Source organism: Sycon ciliatum, chromosome 1 (genome assembly GCF_964019385.1).
Source record: "Sycon ciliatum chromosome 1, ocSycCili1.1, whole genome shotgun sequence".
NCBI classification, from domain to species: Eukaryota; Metazoa; Porifera; class Calcarea; order Leucosolenida; family Sycettidae; genus Sycon; species Sycon ciliatum.
Genome location: NC_088643.1, coordinates 75,775,596 through 75,796,684, shown reverse-complemented (window position 1 = coordinate 75,796,684; position 21,089 = coordinate 75,775,596). Strand labels below are relative to the sequence as shown.

General features: G+C 47.4%; 2 protein-coding genes across 6 annotated transcripts in view; one reads left to right on the top strand and one right to left on the bottom strand.

The window, feature by feature from the left end:
* Positions 1 to 59: 59 nt before the first annotated feature.
* On the top strand, positions 60 to 8,968 carry LOC135805488 (L-seryl-tRNA(Sec) kinase-like). The gene is made up of 7 exons (XM_065319526.1): positions 60 to 436; positions 2,761 to 2,987; positions 4,196 to 4,275; positions 5,570 to 5,759; positions 6,190 to 6,271; positions 7,157 to 7,250; positions 8,681 to 8,968. The coding sequence occupies exons 1-7, from the start codon at positions 287 to 289 to the stop codon at positions 8,938 to 8,940; spliced, it is 1,083 nt and encodes a 360-aa protein (XP_065175598.1). The 5' UTR covers positions 60 to 286; the 3' UTR covers positions 8,941 to 8,968.
* Positions 8,969 to 11,701: 2,733 nt separating this feature from the next.
* LOC135805487 (uncharacterized) overlaps positions 11,702 to 21,089 on the bottom strand; it is a 135,684-nt gene continuing 126,296 nt past the window's right edge. For 4 of the 5 annotated variants that reach the window (XM_065319522.1, XM_065319524.1, XM_065319523.1 and 1 more), the window contains 2 exons: positions 13,286 to 13,355; positions 11,702 to 12,705 (listed from right to left, as the gene is read on the bottom strand). In XM_065319522.1, the coding sequence (XP_065175594.1) occupies positions 12,515 to 12,705; positions 13,286 to 13,355 (261 nt within the window). In that variant the 3' untranslated portion in view covers positions 11,702 to 12,514. Of the gene's footprint in view, positions 12,706 to 13,285; positions 13,356 to 21,089 lie in introns of those variants that run through there. The other variant, XR_010551146.1, reaches the window with a different exon arrangement.

Below are 21,089 nucleotides of genomic sequence, written 5' to 3'. Positions count from 1 at the left end.
TTTTCATGTTCGCCTTCGATTCAAATTCGAACTTTACTTCAAAAAATGTCTTGTGAAAACATTATCGATGCAGCTGAGTGAATCGATCATGAAAGCAACAAGCTTGTTTGTGTAATGTTCTATGACTATGAGTCCTCTGTAATCCATTGTGCTGACGCTTGAAGCTACATGCGTCCAGATTGAATCATGTGTGTTCCCCTGGCTGGTTTCTAGAAAGTCGTGCTCAGAAAGTTGTGCCTCACATCGGGCTTGCAGATGTTTCTGACCACGTTACTTTAGAATTTGAATGGCAGAGTTGAAGCTCGTCCTTCTGTCTGGATTACCGGGAAGTGGCAAGTCCACGTTATGCCAGGCTCTAGCACAGGGTACCAGCTTTCCTTCTTGTCACGTTGTTGTTGTAAACTTCGATGACTTCATCGGTGAAAGTGACTTGAAGGTACAATAAGCCTTTTCAAATGCTTGTACACATACATGATTGTATTACTATTGGCAGTTAGTCTCTAGCATGGCAGTCCTGCAGTCCTGTTATGTACTTGAAGCACTGTGCGCAGTGCACATGCTTGTACACATACATGATTGTATTACTATTGGCAGTTAGTCTCTAGCATGGCAGTCCTGCAGTCCTGTTATGTACTTGAAGCACTGTGCGCAGTGCTGTGACGGTGTGTGATCCGTGCAATGCACTGTCGCTTTTCATGTGCATGTATTATAAATAGAACATTGGAAAAATAGCCCGGCTCCACTGACGACAAGCAGTGTGTAGTATGCATTATAAATGTTGATAGTTTTACATGTAATAGGAGAGCAAACAATAATAAGAGCCCCGCTGATGCATAATTTTCTTCCGATTATCATCTTCTTTCCTTCATTCTTTCTTTTTTTTTCTCTTGCCATGGCTGGCTAACGCCCCCTCCTTTGCATTGGCTTCTGCCATTGGACGGTGAAATAATAATAATAATAATTTGGAAAGGATTGGGAGAACTTCAAATTCAAAGTATCAGTCGGGGAAGTGAACTGCCTGAAAAGAGAAGCTTTGGAGTGAAAAACTTGTCAGCGCCTTCTAGGTTCAGCCTGGTCCCATAGCTCAGTGGTTAGAGCATTGCTCATGACAAGCAGGGTCCCAGGTTCGAGTCCTGGTGGGTCTGGCGTTTTTTTCTCTTTTCAGGCAGTTCACTTCCCCGACTGATACTTTGAATAATAATAATAATAATAAAGAGGATGAAAAAAGTGTTTTTACTCGGAGTTTCACGCACTAAGCGATCATCAGAAAACAGTAATGAGTGATTCTGAATACTGGTTTATATACCCACAAGGCAAAAGTGTAAAAGCCAGCAAGTGTGAAAGACTGTACCACGGCATGAATTTGAAAGGTGTGAATGACAGCAGTGGTGAAAGATACTACTTCAAGTGACACGCACTGGAGCTGGTTGTCTGCTACTTGATTAGGTGATAAATATGAGCGCTAAATGTGCCAGCGATAGAGAGATTCCGCACTATCGCACTATTCCGCTACTTTTCCAATGCTCTATTACATTGTTTGTTTGTTGTTTGTTTATGTAGAGTCGAAGTGCATGCACTACATAATTGTGAAGAAGAGGTTGGTGCGACTTTGGCGATACTTGGGGAATTGTGTGTTGCTCCCTACGCGGGACCTCGCGCTTTTCCTGCCGACTTGAATTATCACTTGACGGGGAGCAACACACAATTCACTACGTAATTCTGTTAGTAAAAAACTGTAGTCGATCTACGGAAAGTCGTACATACACTGCATTTGGATCGGTGTTCCGGTTCCGCCATACAGAATTTTCGAACCACGTTGCTGCCCATGGCAACTCCGGACGCGAAAGTGTACTACCCAGAGAATCATAAATTTTATTCCCCAATCCACTTGCGGAGATTAACCATTCTGTTCACTGAAAACGACTACCATCGTGCCTCAACTGCTCCAACTTCAGGGGCAGCCAACTTCAAATATTAGGGAGGTTTCGCTCTACGTAATTACGTATGAAAATCCGTACGTCGTACGCTCCAGGGAGCGAGGGCAACTTTCATACGTAAATCTCTCTACGGATTTCCGTAGGAAAGCTCTTTCCTACGTTGGGTCCTCCGTAGGATTTTTCGAAATATTTTTCGCATTTTCCGCATTTGTCCATGGCAACGTTCAAGCCGCGCGAAACACAAGGTACACACACCGTACACCACGTGCAAAATAATGAAAAAAATGCGGTCTCGGTTCATGGTGCATGCAGTGGGCGCATGCAGTGGGCGCATGCAGCCAACGCGTCTCCAAAGCAACAATGCATGGTTAGCAGTCGTGGAGAAATCACTTAGAGCGAAACCCAACAGCTCTGATTTTTACGTATGAAAATTCCGTGCAGTTCCTACGTTATTTTCATGCGTAATTCCGTAGAGCGAAACCTCCCTATTATTTCAAATATTATTGCCAAATTGGTTAAAGAGGGTGTGAACATGCACCCATGCCTTTTTAAGTTTTTGCTTATTGCTTTGCAGTGTGACTAGAAGCATGCATGGTCTAACGTATGCTGTTTTGACCGTAAGCACTGCTTTTATATGGTGACTGTGCGATGATCAAGCGCGTAAGCACTGCACACAAGGCTTTGGCTGGCTCTCGTGGCATTGGTTGGCTGAACTGCTCAGCCCGTGCTCAGATTGAGATGTTAATAAAAAAAAGTGTACTATGTATGTATACCTGCGCTCAGAGTGTTTTGTGCCCTGTTACCTTGTTCTGCTTGATGGCAGGTTGAAAGGGAGGCTCTGCTGCATGTGGGTGGTCCCGAGGCCATCACATGGCGACACAAACGCCAACATCTATACCTTAGCGTGAAATGGCTCCTGCGCGCTCTGAACGGAGCTACCCGCTCAACTGAGCCGGCTGTGCCAGGAGTAGGTCAGTTCATGGAGAATGTGCTCAAGCGTTCTCGCTGCACTTGTTTGAGGCCATCGTCGTATGACGTATGCTTGACTGGGTAAGTTTGCCAGTCTGTTGACTATGGTAACCCAGTGCTAAGTGTTTGGTGTGTAGAACTGTTCTCTCTTTCTTGGCCTTTAGTATGCTCTGCGTGTTCCGCACCACTTGACAGTGCCCTGTGCTCTGAGCGAGAAATTACCACTTGCCGATGGGATATTTAGGCGTCTTGTTCCAATAATGTGGAAAAGGTCATTGTGACCGAGAACGTCTCCATTTTCTAGTCTGCCATCATGCAAGGATTTGGTCACACGCCTGGGTGTATGTCCAGTGGGCCTAGCCATAGTACTTCAAGTAGGTAGCAAGCTACAAGCGCATCAAGGGACGCCGGACGGACATACATGATTGTACCTAAAAGCCAGGCGTTGGCCGCAAGCAACCAACGCATCGCACTGGCTGTCTGCTGCAGGTGCGAAAGGCTGTGCACGTGTGCCTCTGGAAAGTGGTTTGGGACGATGTGCACGCTCTCCCCAACCTACGTAGTAGATTGCACCTCATGGTCTCCGATATGTAGCGAGGTGTTGCATGGGTTGAAAGTCGACAGTTCGGCAAGGGCATGTTCACTGCCTCTGCCGTCATCCTGAGAGGCTAGGCACTCCTCATCAATTGTATGGTACCACTTGCATATCCAGAATGGGTGTTAGCGAGCTGCTCGTCTGATTCACCTGCACGGCTGGTGCTCAGTACTCTAGAGCAACCGCGTGCTGAGATGTAGTTTGGCAGCAAGCAGTTGTTGTTGTTGTTGTTGTTGTTGTGCTGATCTGGCCATACACTTAGAGTGCTGACTTGGTGGGGGTGAATTGTGCTGATCTGGCCGTACACTTAGAGGGCTGACTTGGTGGGGGTGAATTATGCTGATCTGGCCGTACACTTAGAGTGCTGACTTGGTGGGGGTGAATCATGACTGCAGTTTTCCTCAGGACTGAGCTATGACCATTGTCGACTGCTGGTTTGTTTTTGCACTTCCATGCTTACTGTGTTTGCAATCCAGGTGCAGCGTATTGCCATCATATTACCTAACCAGAATATTCTCCAAAAGGTGGCATGTATTCCAATTTGAATTTTCTTTCACTTTGACTCAAATTTCCCACCCGAGTGCCTGGTAATATTATACGGGGTTCAAATATGCACACCTTGCTTCTCTCTGTCCAGCTTGGAGAACATGGAATGACCTGTTCTTGTGACTGTGTGGTGTGTTTGTGCATGTAGTTGTGCTCACATTGTGATCGTTGATGACAACATGTACTACGGCAGCATGCGCTACCCTTACTACAGCTTAGCAAGAGAATGTGAGTACATGTACTCACAGTACTGTGGCGTACAGTATGTGCACTCAGTGCCGTCTAGGGCTTCTCATTGTGTTCACTGCAAATACATACATGAAAAAAATACAAATACAAAACACTCGTACCGTAAAGTCGCGAATAAAAGCCGGGTTTGCATACAAGCACATCGCGGATAGAAGCCTGAAAATCAAACGGGTCAAATGCATATAAGCCTGTCGCGCGTAGAAGCCTGGCTTCTATGCAAGCGCGGATCGGGTAGGTCAAGAGTGCATGTGCTATGTACAGTGCATAGTAAAACTGCCACCATACCGGTAGTCAGTGGTAGATCTACGCGTGTCGCGCGTAGAAGCCTGGCTTGTATGCAAGTGTGGTGCATATAAGCATGGTTTGCATACAAGCCTGATGCAGAAAGCGGCTTATGTGCTTATAAGCCCGGCTTTTATCCGCGACTTAACGGTACATGTTCTGTCGCAGCTAATAGAAATGAATGTCAAGAGCAAAGAAGTTACTCCGAGTACTCTACCATTATACAGTGACATAACGACGGTGAACAGCATCAATTAGTGAGATACGTGCAGCAGTTGGTACCTGTGTGTGGGCATGTAATGCACAGTATTCTTAGACTATTCTATAAGAGAACTCACTGGATTGGAGTTGGAGTAGAGAGGAGAGTTGGTTGGAGTTGGAATAGACAGAAGAGAGGGAACTGGATTGGATTGAAGTTCTTTCTGTCTGTCTCTCTCTCTCTCTCTCTCTCTCTCTCTGTCTATCTGTCTGTCTCTGTGTCTGTCTGTATGTCTCTCTGTCTGTCTCTCTGTCTCTCTGTCTTTCTCTCTGTGTCTGTCAGTCTGTGTCTGTCTGTCTGTGTCTGTCTGTCTGTCTGTGTCTGTCTCTCCTCTCTCTCTCTCTCTCTCTCTCTCTCTCTCTCTCTCTCTCTCTCTCTCTCTCTCTCTCTCTCTCTCTCTCTCTCTCTCTCTCTCTCTCTCTCTCTCTCTCTCTCTCTCTCTCTCTCTCTCTCTCTCTCTCTCTCTCTCTCTCTCTCTCTCTCCCCCCCCCCCCTTCTGTCTTGTGACTTGCGACGTGTGTGTGTGTGTGTGTGTGTGTGTGTGTGTGTGTGTGTGTGTGTGTGTGTGTGTGTGTGTGTGTGTGCGTATGTGTGCTTGACTACTTGAAGTACTTGTTTTCTTTACAATAAAATTTAAGTACCAAGAGGGTGTCCCATCACCACGACCAATGGTACTCGTACTTGATTGTGCACGTACGAGTATATGTATGCCTGGTGTTGCTTTGATTGCAGTTTCCCTTCCGTTTGGTCAGCTCCATCTCAGCTGCTCTGTACCTTTGGCCATTAAGCGTAATCAGGAGCGACACTCACTGGTAACTCCGGCCACGATTGAGAAAATGCATGCCAATATGGAGGTGCCCGGGGCACGAAGTTGGGAAACTTGCTTTTCGACTGTTGACTCTGTACACCCGATCCCGAATATGTAAGAAACACGTCTGAGAACAGTGTGTATACTTTGTCCAAACATGATTGCTTGTTTTATGTACTCATTCTGGATATGTTAGTTCAACCATCACCCCTGTGAACTAGTATCAGCGATTCCAGCGAGTAGTGGCTGCCTTGGGGAATGCTGAAATTCGATCAATGTTCATAACAAACAATTTACAAACTGCTGCTCTTTCTTCAGCTGTTAGTTTGGCATGGTTGGAGACAACTGAGCTACTCAGAATGGCACTCCTGGTGCGGAGCATCTCCTTCCAGTGTGTGCAGGTTTGACGTATGGTGTAGTGTTTTAGTGTGATAGTGTTATGTGGTATTGTCTCACTTGCATAACTTAGTTATGCAGTGTCTATCTACCTTGTTGACACTCGGGTTCTGGCCATGACTGCGTGTGTTTGTGTTGCCATGTCTAGGTTAGAGTTGGCAGAGGGTTTTTTCAGCAAGCTCACTGTTCCACCGGCTTTGTCGGACCCTCTAGTGAAGCTTGTGGAAAGGGTAAGTTGTTTGTCAGTGCTGCAACTAAGTGCGTCATGTGTTATGCTGTAGAGGGTACACTCATATAAAATTAATGCCATTGCAACTTCACCTTTCACACCACCATCATCACGCTTTTGGGCCAATCGTACTTCATCTCCCACACCAACATCAAGATATTATCTCTTTGGGATCCTCTGAATTCATTCGTACAGCTGTTTTGATCTTGGTACTGTTAATTGGTGCTCATCTACCTATTGCTAGTCTACCTACTGTTGTGGACATGGAATTCCAGTCGAATGACCGGGGCCGGCGCCCTCAGTGCGTACAGAACGTTGCATGCAGTGCACATGTTGATCGCAGCGCACGTGTACTAACGGCTGCATGGCCAGCGCCCTGGGGCCGTTTGTCTTCCGACCAGGCTTCCATGTCCACGACAGTACTTGTAGGTGTTTGACCAACACTGCAAAGAACAGAGAGAGAGAGAGAGGGAGAGAAAGAGAGAGAGAGAGAGAGAGAGAGAGAGAGAGAGAGAGAGAGAGAGAGAGAGAGAGAGAGAGAGGAGGGAGGGAGGGAGGGAGGGAGGGAGGGAGGGAGGGAGGGAGGGAGGGAGGGAGGGAGGGAGGGAGGGAGGGAGGGAGGAGAGGCGAGAGAGAGAGAGAGAGAGAGAGAGAGAGAGAGAGAGAGAGAGAGAGAGAGAGAGAGAGAGAGAGAGAGAGAGAGAGAAAGTTTAAGCTGTTTTGCAACTCCGAGTTTCACGTAGTTACGATCATCAAGCAAATTTATTGGTAGTATTTGGCACGTTCCAATATGTCAGGCTATACTATTTTCTCCTTTTGGACGAGTGGGCTGTGCCAATGTGCTGTTGAGAGAATTCTTTCTTCTGTACCCTGTATCCACATGTAGGCGAATGCACAGGCTGTCACCAAGAGCAATACTCAACACCAGATTGACCAGGTCCTGCGTAAGCGCATATCAGCCACAGTGACCAACCTGCCTGGTAAGCCTATAGATCACAGTCACATTTGCCATGGTGCAGTCTGTGCATGTGTGTTACAAGATCAGATCAGTCATGTTTGCCATGGCAACTGTAAACTGTGTACCGTATTTCCCTGATTATAGGTCGCACCTTTTTACACTAAGAATCAAGGGTGAAAAAGGGGGTGCGACTTACAATCGAAGATTGCGAGAGTGATTGTTCACTCTCCTGGATTTTTCTTACACGAAGGTCTGCTATCAGATCATTACGGCCATGTTTGCTATTTTAGCATGGTAGATGTGCATGACTTGTCGTGTATTACTGTTACTATTACAAGATCAGATCACAGTCATGTTCAGCTTGTGTACATTGTACAGTGCCTGCTAACAGTGACCGTGCTTTCGAGTACTGTAAATCAACAGATTTTCGGAAGGGGCTTTTCCCGTTCCAAACTTTGCTGCTTACTAAATCGCAGTAACAATGTAGTAAGCGGTTGTAACCGGGTGTTAGCGGCCGTCCTGAGTTCCCTCGGGAACGGACACGATAATTAATTTACTCTCAAATCTCCTCCCCCAACCTCTTTTGATGTATTATTGTGCTAGTACTCCTGATTCCAGGCGATACGTTGCTATTCACCGGTGACAGCACAGTAAAAAATAACTCCTGTGGCACTCAAGTAGGACTGAAACCAGGCCCACACACACCCAGGAGTGCACCAGAGTGCATTAGCAGAAGAGCTAGCACTGGGCACCCAGTGGGCCTTCACCCTGTTCACAGTCATGGCCAAACGGGTCTACTACTCTAGCACTGTACTACTACTCTACTAGTACTACTACTGTACTACTACTGTACTACTACTGTACTACTACTGTACTACTACTGTACTACTACTGTACTACTACTGTACTACTACTGTACTACTACTGTACTACTACTAGTACTAGTAAATAATCAGCACACGAATAAAGCAGTGCTGTCTGTGAGTTGCTGATCGATTGCATCCAGCCAGTGTGACGTGACATCACACCACTACACACACCACTACACACCACTACACACCACTACAAGACAGTCCTATCACATGATACTACTAGCAGTGGCTACTGTACTGCAAGCTGCTACAGCAGATGTGTTCTGCTTTGGGTCTTTTTTCTTCATTCCATGGTCACAATGATGAATGACAAGTGTTACTTGTTACTTGTCATGATGCTGGCCAGTACAACTGGCCATGGTGGGTGGAGATCAAGGGCACGGACCGGAAGTAGAGAGCGCAGCGTGCGATATGTACTACACCTCGCAAGACTGAAGCTCACCAACGTACACGACGCTGAATTATGAAATTACAAGTAGACCGAATGCGAGGAGAGGGATTCACCGACGCGACAACTTTGCTTATACTGGCTTCTTGTCCATTGTGTGTGTGCGTGCGTGCGTGTGTGTGTGCTATGAAGACGGTTGTAGCATCCAGCTTGTGGCCGTGCAGCTGAACAGGGCACGGCAAGATCTCCTGGAGTCCATCAAGAGAGGCCACCTGTCCATGGAGCAGATCATGGAGATGGGAGCTGGCCTTGAGCAAGAGAACGACGGTGCTAGCAGCAGCAGCAGTCTGCAGGACCAGGCCACCAATGACTTTATCCTAGCTGCAGTTGATGGGTATTACACAAACATCATAACCAGCATTATTGATAGTACCATGGCGAACCATCCATAAGACTTCAGTCTGTTCTACTCTATATCTACTTCAGTACAGTACAGTACAGTGCAGTACAGTACAGTGCAGTGCAGTGCAGTGCAGTGCAGTGCAGTGCAGTGCAGTGCAGTGCAGTGCAGTACAGTACAGTGCAGTGCAGTACAGTGCAGTGCAGTACAGTGCAGTACAGTGCAGTACAGTGCAGTGCAGTGCAGTACAGTACAGTGCAGTGCAGTACAGACTAAGTCTACAGTGCAGTGCAGTGCAGTGCAGTGCAGTGCAGACTACAGTGCAGTACAGTGCAGTGCAGTGCAGTGCAGTACAGTGCAGTGCAGTGCAGTGCAGTGCAGTGCAGTGCAGTGCAGTACAGTGCAGTGCAGTGCAGTGCAGTACAGTACAGTACAGTGCAGTACAGTACAGACTACAGTGCAGTGCAGTGCAGTACAGTGCAGTACAGTGCAGTGCAGTGCAGTGCAGTACAGTGCAGTGCAGTGCAGTGCAGTACAGTACAGTACAGTGCAGTACAGTACAGACTACAGTGCAGTGCAGTGCAGTGCAGTACAGACTACAGTGCAGTGCAGTACTACAGTGCAGTGCAGTGCAGTGCAGTGCAGTACAGTACAGTACAGTACAGTGCAGTGCAGTACAGTGCATTATCACTCCCTTAGTATTGACTCACATAGATTTTTGCCATACCTAAGCAGTCAAATATTCCTGCATATTTCACTCCTTAGGGCTATATTGACTGCTTATATTTGACTGCTTAGGGGTTGCGCAGTTGAATGGTGCCTAGTGCAGCATTGTCACTGCATGTGTAGGCCGTGGTGCAACGGTTGTGCAATCATAAAACCGGGATTCATGAGGTTATCGTTCTGGAATTTGAAATACGGACTGTTTGTCTTGATGAATCTAATATTGACTTCGTACTTGGTCAGTATAGGAAATAAAAACCTCGTAAAAGACCTCGGCTTCGCCTCGGTCTTTTACTCGGCTTTTATTTCCTATATTGACCTCGTACTCAGTCAATATTAGATACGTACAGTGCAGTACAGTGCAGTACAGTACAGTGCAGTGCAGTACAGTGCAGTGCAGTGCAGTGCAGTGCAGTGCAGTGCAGTGCAGTGCAGTGCAGTGCAGTGCAGTGCAGTGCAGTACAGACTACAATGCAGTGCAGTACAGTGCAGTGCAGTGCAGTGCAGTACAGACTACAGTGCAGTGCAGTGCAGTGCAGTGCAGTGCAGTGCAGTGCAGTACAGACTACAATGCAGTGCAGTACAGTGCAGTGCAGTGCAGTGCAGTACAGACTACAGTGCAGTGCAGTGCAGTGCAGTGCAGTACAGTACAGTACAGTGTACAATACAGCATTTTGGTTTCTGGATGCTCAGCATGTCTGCTGCCATGTACTGCTTCAGCCTCTTTTGAACTACGAACAGTGCAACTACTTAGCCTTAGGGCCTGGTCAGACTGCGGCAAATTTTGGTTGCCTGACGAAAACAGAAAAGCGTCCAGAATTTGAATCGCGATCACACTACACATGTGGGGAGAATGAAAATTCAAACCGTTCATTTCGAGCGTCAAGTGGTAATCTCCACGAACGACGTCAAATTCTTTCACCTTGGGGATCGCCAACACCTTCAGTGCAATCCTTGCAACCATCCTTATGAGTTTTGTTGTTGTCCGTGGCCAATTAGGCCTCGGTCACACTACGGCAGTTTGAAGCTGGACGCAGCGTCAAGCCGCAGCACTTGACAGAGACGCGGGGTCACACAGTGTTTTGTTTTTTTGCAGCTCATGAGTGCCGCGGCTTGACGCATTTGTCTACGTCACAAAACCACCAGGAAAACTCAATGACGACACGGATTCCCACGGAAACTGGCCTTTTGCTTATTATACAAAAAAATTGTTGGACAAAGTTTTCGAATTTTTCATTGATTTTTGATTACAAGAAGATAAGACGAAAGGTACTAGGTCCACGCGTGCACGATCGTTGTTGTTTCTTTCCGAATTTGAAGCCATTTTCAGTTGTAGTGTCATTGATCAGGCAAGAAAAGTCCGCATCGCAGCTGTGTTTCTCCTGACTTCGTCATACTGGCTGTCCTTTTTGGGGCTCTTGACGACAACACAACACTCACAAGTCAACAGGCTCCAGTTGGCCGATGACCCACTCAAACAACTGGTCCTTTCTCGACATCATTTTCTTCTCAGAAAACGCCTCGCTCTTCCGCCAGGTTCGGAGCAGAGCAGCCTCGGCCTCGTAGGTCCACGGACTCATCTCGAACAAAAAGAGGGAACAAAACAAACCTTGAACAGACGAATGTCGAATAACTGCTCAACTCAAGCAAAGTGTCTTGAAACTAATTTTACTTGAAAGACACTGTTTTTCCGCCAAGCGTCACTCCCATCAGCGGCAACGCAGCCGATTTCCCCACGTCAGACGCAGCAGCGTCTGACGCTCAAACTTCCCGCGTTGCGTCAGTTGCCATGGAAAAGCTCATGATTCTGACGCTGTCGCAGCATTTTTGCCGTAGTGTGACCGAGGCCTTAAGCAACTCGATATCGAGATGAAAAAATCAGGATTATCAGCGTCAATGGCGTATCAGCGTCAAATCCTGTTTGGAGCGGAAAAGCGTGGTCCGTTCTCGCTTTTTTTTTGGAGCGTCAACTCTCGCTTTTGCCGCTCTGGCGGCAAGTAAGTTACTATGGAGATTCGGATTATAATCCTAGGATTATTTCGATTTTGCCGCAGTCTGACCAGGCCCTAACAATGCCTTGACAATAGCAATAACTGAAGAATGAGCCTCTGAATTACAAACAGTAAAAATATAGTAGAATGTGTACAGTGTCTTGGCAGTGATAACAAACAAAAGAGCCTGTTTTGAAATCTAACAGCACAGATCTACTCTCTGCATTAGGAAGCGGGTGGAGGTTAGTCAGTTTGGTTGCAAGCACATTGGGAAAGTTGATGCAATTAGTTGCCTACCTGCGCTAGTGGAATGGGTCAGTAAGCGCATTGTGGAGTGGTGGTGTAACTGATGATTGTCCACCTGCTCATAAGCAGTAGTATGCACGTGAATGTATAGCGTGTTGCGATACGGGCACAGTATCACGGTCAATACTTGTTAGTTTGAAGTGGTATGTGTAGGAAATCAGAAGTTCAAAGCACGCAAGAGGTACACAAAAGGAAGTAAATAGGGCTGTTTTTTTGTTGTAACTCAGAGTTTCATGGCAAAAACCCAATCATCAGACAACAAAGCATGTAGTAGACAGCAGTACCAGCAGGGCCACATTCCAGTTGTATGCTGCTTTTTTTTTTTGAGAATAGCAGGATCAATTTTTTCGTTTGCCAGCATGGCATCGCATCTCCTTGAAACGAAAACTGTGCAAACACTTGAGCCCCTGATGTGAATATGCAATAGAAATAGCATCCTGGCAATGGTGTCTCGTGAATTCCGTGACGTGCAAAACGTCTTTCTTCTCCAGAGCTTGCAGGGGTTGTTCGCTCAATGTACAACAACATGCAGACTAAATCAGTAGAGGGAACGACGCTGTGGAAACATGCGTGGCTCCCAACCACGTGGTCGCACTGAGCAATCCGTTACCATTCAAGAGAGCCGGGTGCAGTTGCCTTGAATAAGCTGCGGGCGTGGTAGAACATCTTCTCCTGGAGAGCGCTCTTCAGCTCTTCACTCAGCAGCCAAGTGCTCGGGAACGGGCGGTTTTGGAAACGGTAGAGCGTTGGTCGGAAGTGAAGAAACTTGCCTTCGAGTGCTGGTACATTTACACATCCTGTCAGGACGAAAACACCCATCAACAATCACGCTTATTATGCAAGAGTGGCCTGCAACAGTATGTTTTAGCCGAGGTATTTATTGAGACTGGTAGATGCAGACGAGGAGCAGGGGGGCTATGACAAGCCTTCTTTGTTTTTAGTTCTCCCTGGTACGAACGGACTGCCCGCCTTACCTTCCGTACAATGGTTTAGTGTGCATAATGTCATGCTTTCAGCCTCAGCATACAAAATAGTCAGAAATACATGTACATGTATATGAAGTATCACAAAGGCAGAAGAGAACAGAGACAACCGGCCAGGTCATTGTTGTAACGCTGCGTTTCATGCACATAGCAAAGCTAAGGCAATCCTCAGACAACTGATAACCTGTACATCATCTGCGTCCAAATTTATACCCAGGCAGGTAGCTAAAACAGGGCGCGAAAAGTGAGTAAAGCGCGAAAAAGCAGGTGGCATAGCGCGCAAACTATTGTGTATATGAAGTATCTGTCATACTGTACACCCTGGTTAGCATGGCAGGTCGATGGCAGACATAATATTATTAATTGCAGTAGCAATGGTATGGATATGTCTTACCTTCGACTCGTCCGTTCTTCAGTGTTAGTAGCAGATCATGGCACACGACTATTCCCACAACATCGCCCGGCTAAGGAAAAGAACAAAGAGGCAAAAGTGACCAAGCAAAATTTGGTGTCTTAAGCAATCTCAGTTTGGCCACACCAACAACAAATACTGAATACTGAATAAATGAATAGGCGGGTCTGTGCGACAGGAGTATGATCGGGCTGTATAGAGACGATGGACTTGCCGCCGTCCGTAGTATCTCTGCACGCAATCCTGACAGGTTGCACAAGGACATCACTGCGGTATTCAAGTCCCTCGGCCTACGACTCCGAGTCACCATCCAAGGCAACCTGACAGCCGTTGACTTCCTCGACGTTACATTTCACTTACCAACTGGCCGATTTAGTGCATATCGGAAGCCGAATGACACCCCCCTCTACGTGCACCGTCACTCTAGCCACGTCAAGGTCAGCTATTCCACAATGCCGAATATGCAGTCGACTATTCGGGGTCACAACCACCAAATCTCGAAAGAGGATAGCAATGACCAGCAGCCGGCAGAGGTCAAGTCATGCAACTGTCGCAGCAAGCCAGAATGCCCCGTGCACGGGCAGTGCCTCGATAGCAGCATTGTTTAACGCGCCGATGTGAATAGCAACACAGTTGATAATAAATTCTACTATGCTTGGTGATGTCAACGCGGACAAGCGCATAATAATATTAATAATAACAATGGCCTAACCGAGAACACGTTCAAGCAACGATACAACGGCCACCTCACCACATTTCGGCATGAGCGGTATGAGAAGATCACGGAGCCGTCCAAGCATGTGTGGAAGTTGAAGACGGCAGGCAAGCCGCACCCAATTGCATGGTCGACCGCCCGGTCTGCAAGGGCTTACTCCAGCTCTAGCAAGAGGTGATCTCTGCCCCACGGAGAAGCTTTTCATCACCCGTGCAGACAAAGCCAGATGCCTCAACAAGCGATCCGAGCTTGTGTCGAAGTGCCACCATGAGAACAAATGCCAGGGACTATAGAAACCGCCCTACGACGTTTGATATCAAAATCAAGTTATGACGTTTCAAAGTCACGCGACTCAAAGTAGTTACGCGAAGCGCAGAACTCGTCACTTTTGTTTTGACAAGACTCAAGAGCTTCTCCGTCTCTCGTCTTGTTAGGTGGTCGGGGAAGGATTCCGAGCTCGAGCGATTGTCGAGTAACTCATGAGGCTCCACTTACTGTGATTGATTATGGCTACAACATCTAGTAGACGACGCAACTCGATTCTGTGTGGACTCGACTAGTCCCTGATGCGAAGGCGCTTGAATCGGACGACGAGAATTTTTACGGATTCAGCGCTGGCACCCGCGAGTCGTCCGCGAGCGATTCCGACACCGATGCTGACAGCGACGGCGATGATATGCCACCTAAGAAGAAGACGTATGGAGTCACAGCAAGCTCGAGTGCTGCTAGTGTTGTGTCGAAAACGCCAAGCCCCGACAGCTCGGAAATTTCAAACGCGGAGAGTGACACCGACTACTCGGAATCGGATGACGAACCAGATACCCCCGCACCTGAGCCACCGACGACGGAGCAGGTGAAGCGTGGTCTCCTCGGACATACGCGATGGGATTGAGAGAGGCCGTGGATGCAAGTCGAAGAATCATTGGAAAGTCATCCCAGAGCAGCAGCTCGAGGACTACATATTTGAAGTCTCTAAACTGCGAGAATCGAAAAAGAGCTTCAACAGTTCAAGCAGTTTGTTCTGGGCGCACTGACTGGAAGCATGCGAAAGTCGATGACTGGCGGTGGTGATCGACCTTTCTATTTCCGCTATCATGTACGTGGTTACGAGTTGTGCAAAGACGTGTTCATGGCAGTTCATGCTGTTGGAAGTCATGTAATGAAGCGCCTTCAAAAAAGGCAAACAAAGGAGTCGTTCAACTGGCACAACATGGCTTGACTGGGAGAACACCAGAGCACTTGGCCATTTCAGCAGACATAGAGCAGGATATAGTGCAGTTTATTTAGTCATAATTATGCTAACATGTACGGTCTACCTCAACCTGCAGCGGAGCGAGGTCGTGCTGAGGACCCTCCAGTATACTTACCAGCATCCGAGCACAAGAAGTCTGCATACATCTACACCAAGACCGTCACACAGTATTCGCCTGTTCATTACAGGTCATTTTGCCACATTTGGAGGAGACAGGCAGCACACATCAAAGTGATGAAGCCAAGGACAGACGTATGCGGACTGTGTGACAATCTGCGGTACAAAATTCGTGTCGCCCGTACAGAGGAAGAGACGAAATGTAGTGTCCAGGCCCTGTGTTCGCACACATCCCTAGCACAAGAGGAGCGGCAGTACTACCGAGATTTAGTGGACGGCGCGCAGGCATCACTGGATGAAGCTGAGGGCATAGTTCACTATACATTTGAACTGCCTAACTACTACGTAGTAGCACGAATGAAGATATACAAAGAACATTACATACTGTGTACATAAATTTGCTCTATATTGCTCAATTGATATGCCATTATTAAATAGGTGGTTAGGCACATTTTACCATCGCAGATCAACTTGAAATTTTGTTTGAGCACATTACCATACCATACCAACATTTTGAAAGAAAAAAAAATTTTCGCCAAGAAGTGCCATAGGGTGGTTTCTGTAGTCCCTGGCTCAAATATTACTTGTCAAATTGTGTCACCTGGTCCTAGCAGAATATCGCTTAGTTAATAACAATTATACACAGAAAAATAACACTTTCTCTCTGCAGCTAACGTTAGGCCAAATAACATCTCTTGTCAAGCGTTGTCACCTGATTCCACGAGAATATCATGTAGCAATACACAGATAACTAACGCTTTCTCACACACTCTATATCGCCCTACATATCGTATCGTAATTGTTATGCTGGGCTTGCCACATTCATGGTACATGTATATAGCAGTACTCTCAGGGCAGGGTCAGTACCAATTTTCATCTGATGATCGATTCAGTTCGTGAAACTCGGAGTTACGAAACTGCAACTGCTCGTTCTTCTGTCTGTGAATAAATTAATAAAATTATTATTATATTCTCTGCTCGGATGGCAGCTACACCCTATTTCAGGGGTTAGAGCATTGCTGGCCTCAAGCCACAGTCACTGGTTCGAGTCCTGCCGGTGACAGCCAATTTTTTCTTCAGGCTTTTCCCATTTCCATTCCCTCAAGAAGTGAAAATTATTTTTCTTTGACTAAGAGCGGTACACCGTCTAACTTCACTTCTCCAACTCGCGGACAATTAGAACGTGGTAGGAAGTAACAGAGCTAATGAGTTCTACAATACGTTCCCAGACATTTCCTTGTTCTAAACAACATCCGGCCAGTGGATCAACACTGGGTGTTGACATGAGCTAATAGGGAGTTGGTGGTGATGAGATAAGGTGATGAAAAGCTACCATCGTTTTGAGAGGTTTTAAGCAGCAGCAGGAATAATGATGCGCTGCGGCTTCACCTGCTGACTGGCCGGCTCTTCGGTGCACTTGAACTACTGGCGGGACAGCATTACTTCATTTCCCTGTGCCATGCCGCGGCCACAGCAACTCGACGAAAGGAAGGGTACAAAGTTAAGAGTGCTGTGCACACACCGGGTTGGCTGGTGGGTGTCTGGCCGGGGTAGAGTGAAGGTAGTGTGAAGGTAGTAGTGCCAAACAATGCATACCGCATACTAGTACAGTCATGTACTTGCATCATGATCCCAGACACACCATGCTCGCCACAGTAAAGCCTGTAACCACTGCTTAACTCCCAGGCTAATTTCTGTTGCTTGTTTTATAACAGCGTCAAAGCGAGGCTAGCTTCAATGTACAGTCATCGTGACCCGTGTAGAAAGTGGGGTTGGAAAACGGTTTTACTGCAATGCATTGGCACACAGACGCTGTGGTATTGGCTGAAGTGCTGCTCAGTGCCCGTGTGTATGTTGAGCTCAAGATCATGTAACAGTACACATTGCGGTGGATGTGACTGGCCCAGTGACTAACAGGGAGTGCACCAGGGGCGTAGCGTAGCCCTTTTCAGTCTGCTCCGGAAGGTCATGTAATGCGACATAGCAGGGGACACGATAACGGTCGGACATCGGACATTTTCCGGCCATTTTCGATTCGAATCCGGCGCTTTTTTTCTTGAACGGACAATGCGTCCGATCGAAATTCACAAAATAGCGTCGCTGGGAAAGAGAACGGCTGAGGACAATGGCGCTCTGCCTGGGAAGAAGTCTCACGAAGTCGGAGCAGCAACCTGTGACAAGAGGGTTTCACAGCAAGACAGGGAGCTGTCCACTTCAGTGTAGCTCCAGTTTGAGCGTAGCAAACGATCGAGGAGTTTTGAAATGAAATTTCTTCGCTTTCTCGCTACAATAGGAACTATTACGCGAGACGCTTGTACAATCCGAAATATTGAAAACGTCCCTGTTCCAGGGAAACAAGGCTTCAGAAATGTGTGCCAGCTTGCGATATTAGTCCGTGAGCCAAAACTCAAAATCACAAGTGCCGTTGCACTCTCGGATGGACAAATCGCCGCTTACAGTGTTGGTCAAGGACATCACAAAGGATACGTTTTCGCTTGTTGGACGTTCCAGAACCGATCCAGAGACCTTCGCGAGGGCTTCTTTTCTCGACCAAATTCCACCGTGAGAACGAATATTTTTACGCGAGTGGTGAGGTGTGCGTCGTATGAGCAAGCGCAAAAGTAGAGTGAGGAAAAATAATTTATTTTTAGAAGATGACGACGTTGACGACAATATCGACTTGGGATATTGTGATCACTTTATTGAAGTTTATTCCTTTCGTGTACATTGATGTTGTTTTGACAACAATGGAAGAAGAGGAAGACGTTTCTAGTGGCAGCGAGGTGCTGGATGAGGCAGCTGACGGCAACGAAGTGGCAAATGACAGCCCAGCGGAGTAATATTGCTGGAATTTTGTGTCTGTGTCACAGCGCCCAATTTAGTAAAAACGAGAAGCCTGCAGTGAGTATTATCGAGACTACAAGTTGGTGTCGCATCGTCAGCGCTGCTCGAGAGAAGGACGACCATATCTGGGCTTTTCTCTGCCAGCACAAGAGCTCAGGGAGGAGTAAATGGTGTGGCTGGTATCATGAAAAGTGCTACACCAATTGCACCCATGTGATAGCAATTGCAAACCTGGAGAAGACCAGTGCCTCTGATTTTGCTTTGTCTATACTTGCTGACAGTGATGTGCATGTAGTAGTGAACCCAGAGCCACATCCTAAGGCCAGTAAGGGGCCACCTACCAGGAGCTTAGTGGTTGATACGAACAACGAATGCCATACCGGTGAAAGCAGAGCACGGTGTAAACACAACACGGAGAACTGGTCCACCCAGAGTTTCCGGAAGGGAATGTTTTGTTGCAGGCAGCAATGGAGAGGGCAAGACGACAAGTAGCGAGGGCGAAACCAGCGCTGCTGGAGGTCCAAGCCAGAGCACCTGGCTGCTTTGCGGGCAACATACTACTGTATACCATTAGCTGTGTATGTGTGTGTGCGCGCGCGTGTTTGTGTGTGTGGGCGCGTGCATGTGTGTGTGTGCGCGTGCGTGTGCATGCGCGTGCATGTGTGTGTGCGCGAGCATGCATATGTGTGTGCGAGTGTGCATGTGTGTGCGAGCGTGCATGTGTGCGCGCGCGCACGTGCATGTGCGTGCTAGGCGTTTTCCTTTGTTGGTGACACCACCCCAGGCTACTACTGGTGTTGGGGCACGGTGTTGCCACAGCCACTGCGGCCAGTGCGATCCGTGTTTCAGGTCGTTGGTGGGTTTTAGATTCCGCAATTGTCGACAAGGTGTGCGCCGTGTGTGTGTGTGTGTGTGTGAAACCCGACAGCATTGGTGTGATGTTGTCCGAAGGGACATCCATCACTTACATCTTGAAGGATATTGGTTCGACACTGCACAGCAGCGAGGAGAGTGGCGCACAGCATTCAGAATTGCTTCACCACCACAGCCGGCCTCCCGTGATCGGATTCAGTGTAGTATTTGTAACATTTCCTTTTCGAAGAGCGGCCTGCCATGCCACAAGTGTACTCAAGAGCGTCGCAAACCTGTAGCAGACCAGTCTGGCAGCAGCCAATGCACTGTATGTCTTCGCTGGTTTCACAGTCATGGCAGACTGACATAGTCGGATTCGGCAGCTGGTTCATGTGTGTGTGTGCGCACGCACGCGCGTGCCCGGGAGACTGCATAGTCGCATTCGGCAGCTGGTTCATGTGTGTGTGCGGGCACACACGCGTGCGCATAAGCGTGTTTGTGCGCACGTGCCTGGGAGACTGCATAGTCGGATTCGGCAGCTGGTTCATGTGTGTGTGTGCGCACGCGCGCGCGTGTTTGTGTGGATTCGGCAGCTGGTTCATGTGTGTGTGTGCGAGCGTGCATGCCTGGGAGACTGTATAGTTGGATTCGGCAGCTGGTTCGTGTGTGTGCGCGTGCCTGGGAGACTGCATAGTCGGATTATTCAGCTGCTTCAAGTGTGTGTGTGTGTGTGTGTGTGCGCACGCGTGTGGGTGCGCCGCAGCATGCATGCATGTATGTATGTGACATCATGTTATATCGGTAGTTATCTGTGGATTACTATGTTCTGCGGTGGACTGCGACAGCACACATTATGTGCCAAGATGTGCACCTGGTGATTTGCAACTGTGTTATGTTGAGTTGAAAATGAGCAATGACAGATAGCTTTTGGTGCTGTATGAGTGTGTTAGGAAATCAATAGCCAATTCCAACCTCTTGCATTGGCCGTCAGGTTGGATAGGATCAGCGCGTGCATTTACAACAGTGGTGACGTACTTCCTATTGTACTACTGTAATGTCACATTAGCTTCAGTGTTCATATCATTATAATACTGGAGTATTCTACGTATTCACTACTATTCAGTAATCGAGTGGTTATTACTTTTGAAATATACTTCACTCACCAATTCATTGCTCGCTATTATCTACAAGTTCCAGTCCAGTATGATGAAGTAAAGAGGCGATTTATCCAGCCAAGTAGAGGAACTTGGGATACGAAATCCAAGAGAAATCATGAGGGTTTTCTCAGTTCGGCCATTCACGAATGTAATTGTTATTCTTCAACGCAAACTGAGTAATATTTGACCTTGAACAGGATGAAAAGAAGTTCATGCTCGGGGCAGTCGTCATTTGCTCCAGAAGGTTACTCACTACAGTCTACGCCTATTGGCCTAGGAAGTCGTGAACAAATATGTCGAGAGATATTTAGGACACTCTTGGAAGTCAGTTCTGAACGATTGCATTGTAACTACAAACAGTAGTGACTTTGCTGCATGCAGTTTGCATCCCGATTCATAATTCTCAGCGGCAAAAAAATTCGAATCTAGTTTTGTGCACTGGTTTCCGCGTTATGTGCACTAGTGGTATCTGCTCATGGCTTCAAAAAATGAGAATCCGTGAACAAGCGCAAAAATATCAAGCGAAGAAGGCGAAAATGGCCGCTGCTGTCAGTGAGCAAAGTTGGATGTTTGGCGTCTTCTGTGACCTCCCTGGATCAGTTTCGAACTGTCCAACAAGTGGAAATCGCTTCAGGATACCATCGTGAAGCGGTGTGCCGAAGGACGATTTGTCCCTCTCTGGGTGCAACGGTCGATGCTAAAACAGCCGATTCTGAGATTTGGCTCACGGACTATATGCGTCTATCGAAAGGAGCAGTCTACTGCAAATCCAGTCAATTACGCTCCTGTTGCACAGGCGCTGTGCAAGATTGACGGAGCAGCAGCAGTGAAGGTTAGTCAGAAATTCAA

What these genes read in the sequence shown, in the direction of transcription:
- LOC135805488 (XM_065319526.1), top strand. Translation starts at nt 287, where the DNA reads ATGGCAGAGTTGAAGCTCGTCCTTCTGTCTGGATTACCGGGAAGTGGC. An exon ending in TCGGTGAAAGTGACTTGAAG is followed by an intron (nt 437 to 2,760) that starts GTACAATAAGCC and finishes GCTTGATGGCAG; the next exon opens with GTTGAAAGGGAGGCTCTGCT. An exon ending in CACAGTGACCAACCTGCCTG is followed by an intron (nt 7,251 to 8,680) that starts GTAAGCCTATAG and finishes TGTGCTATGAAG; the next exon opens with ACGGTTGTAGCATCCAGCTT.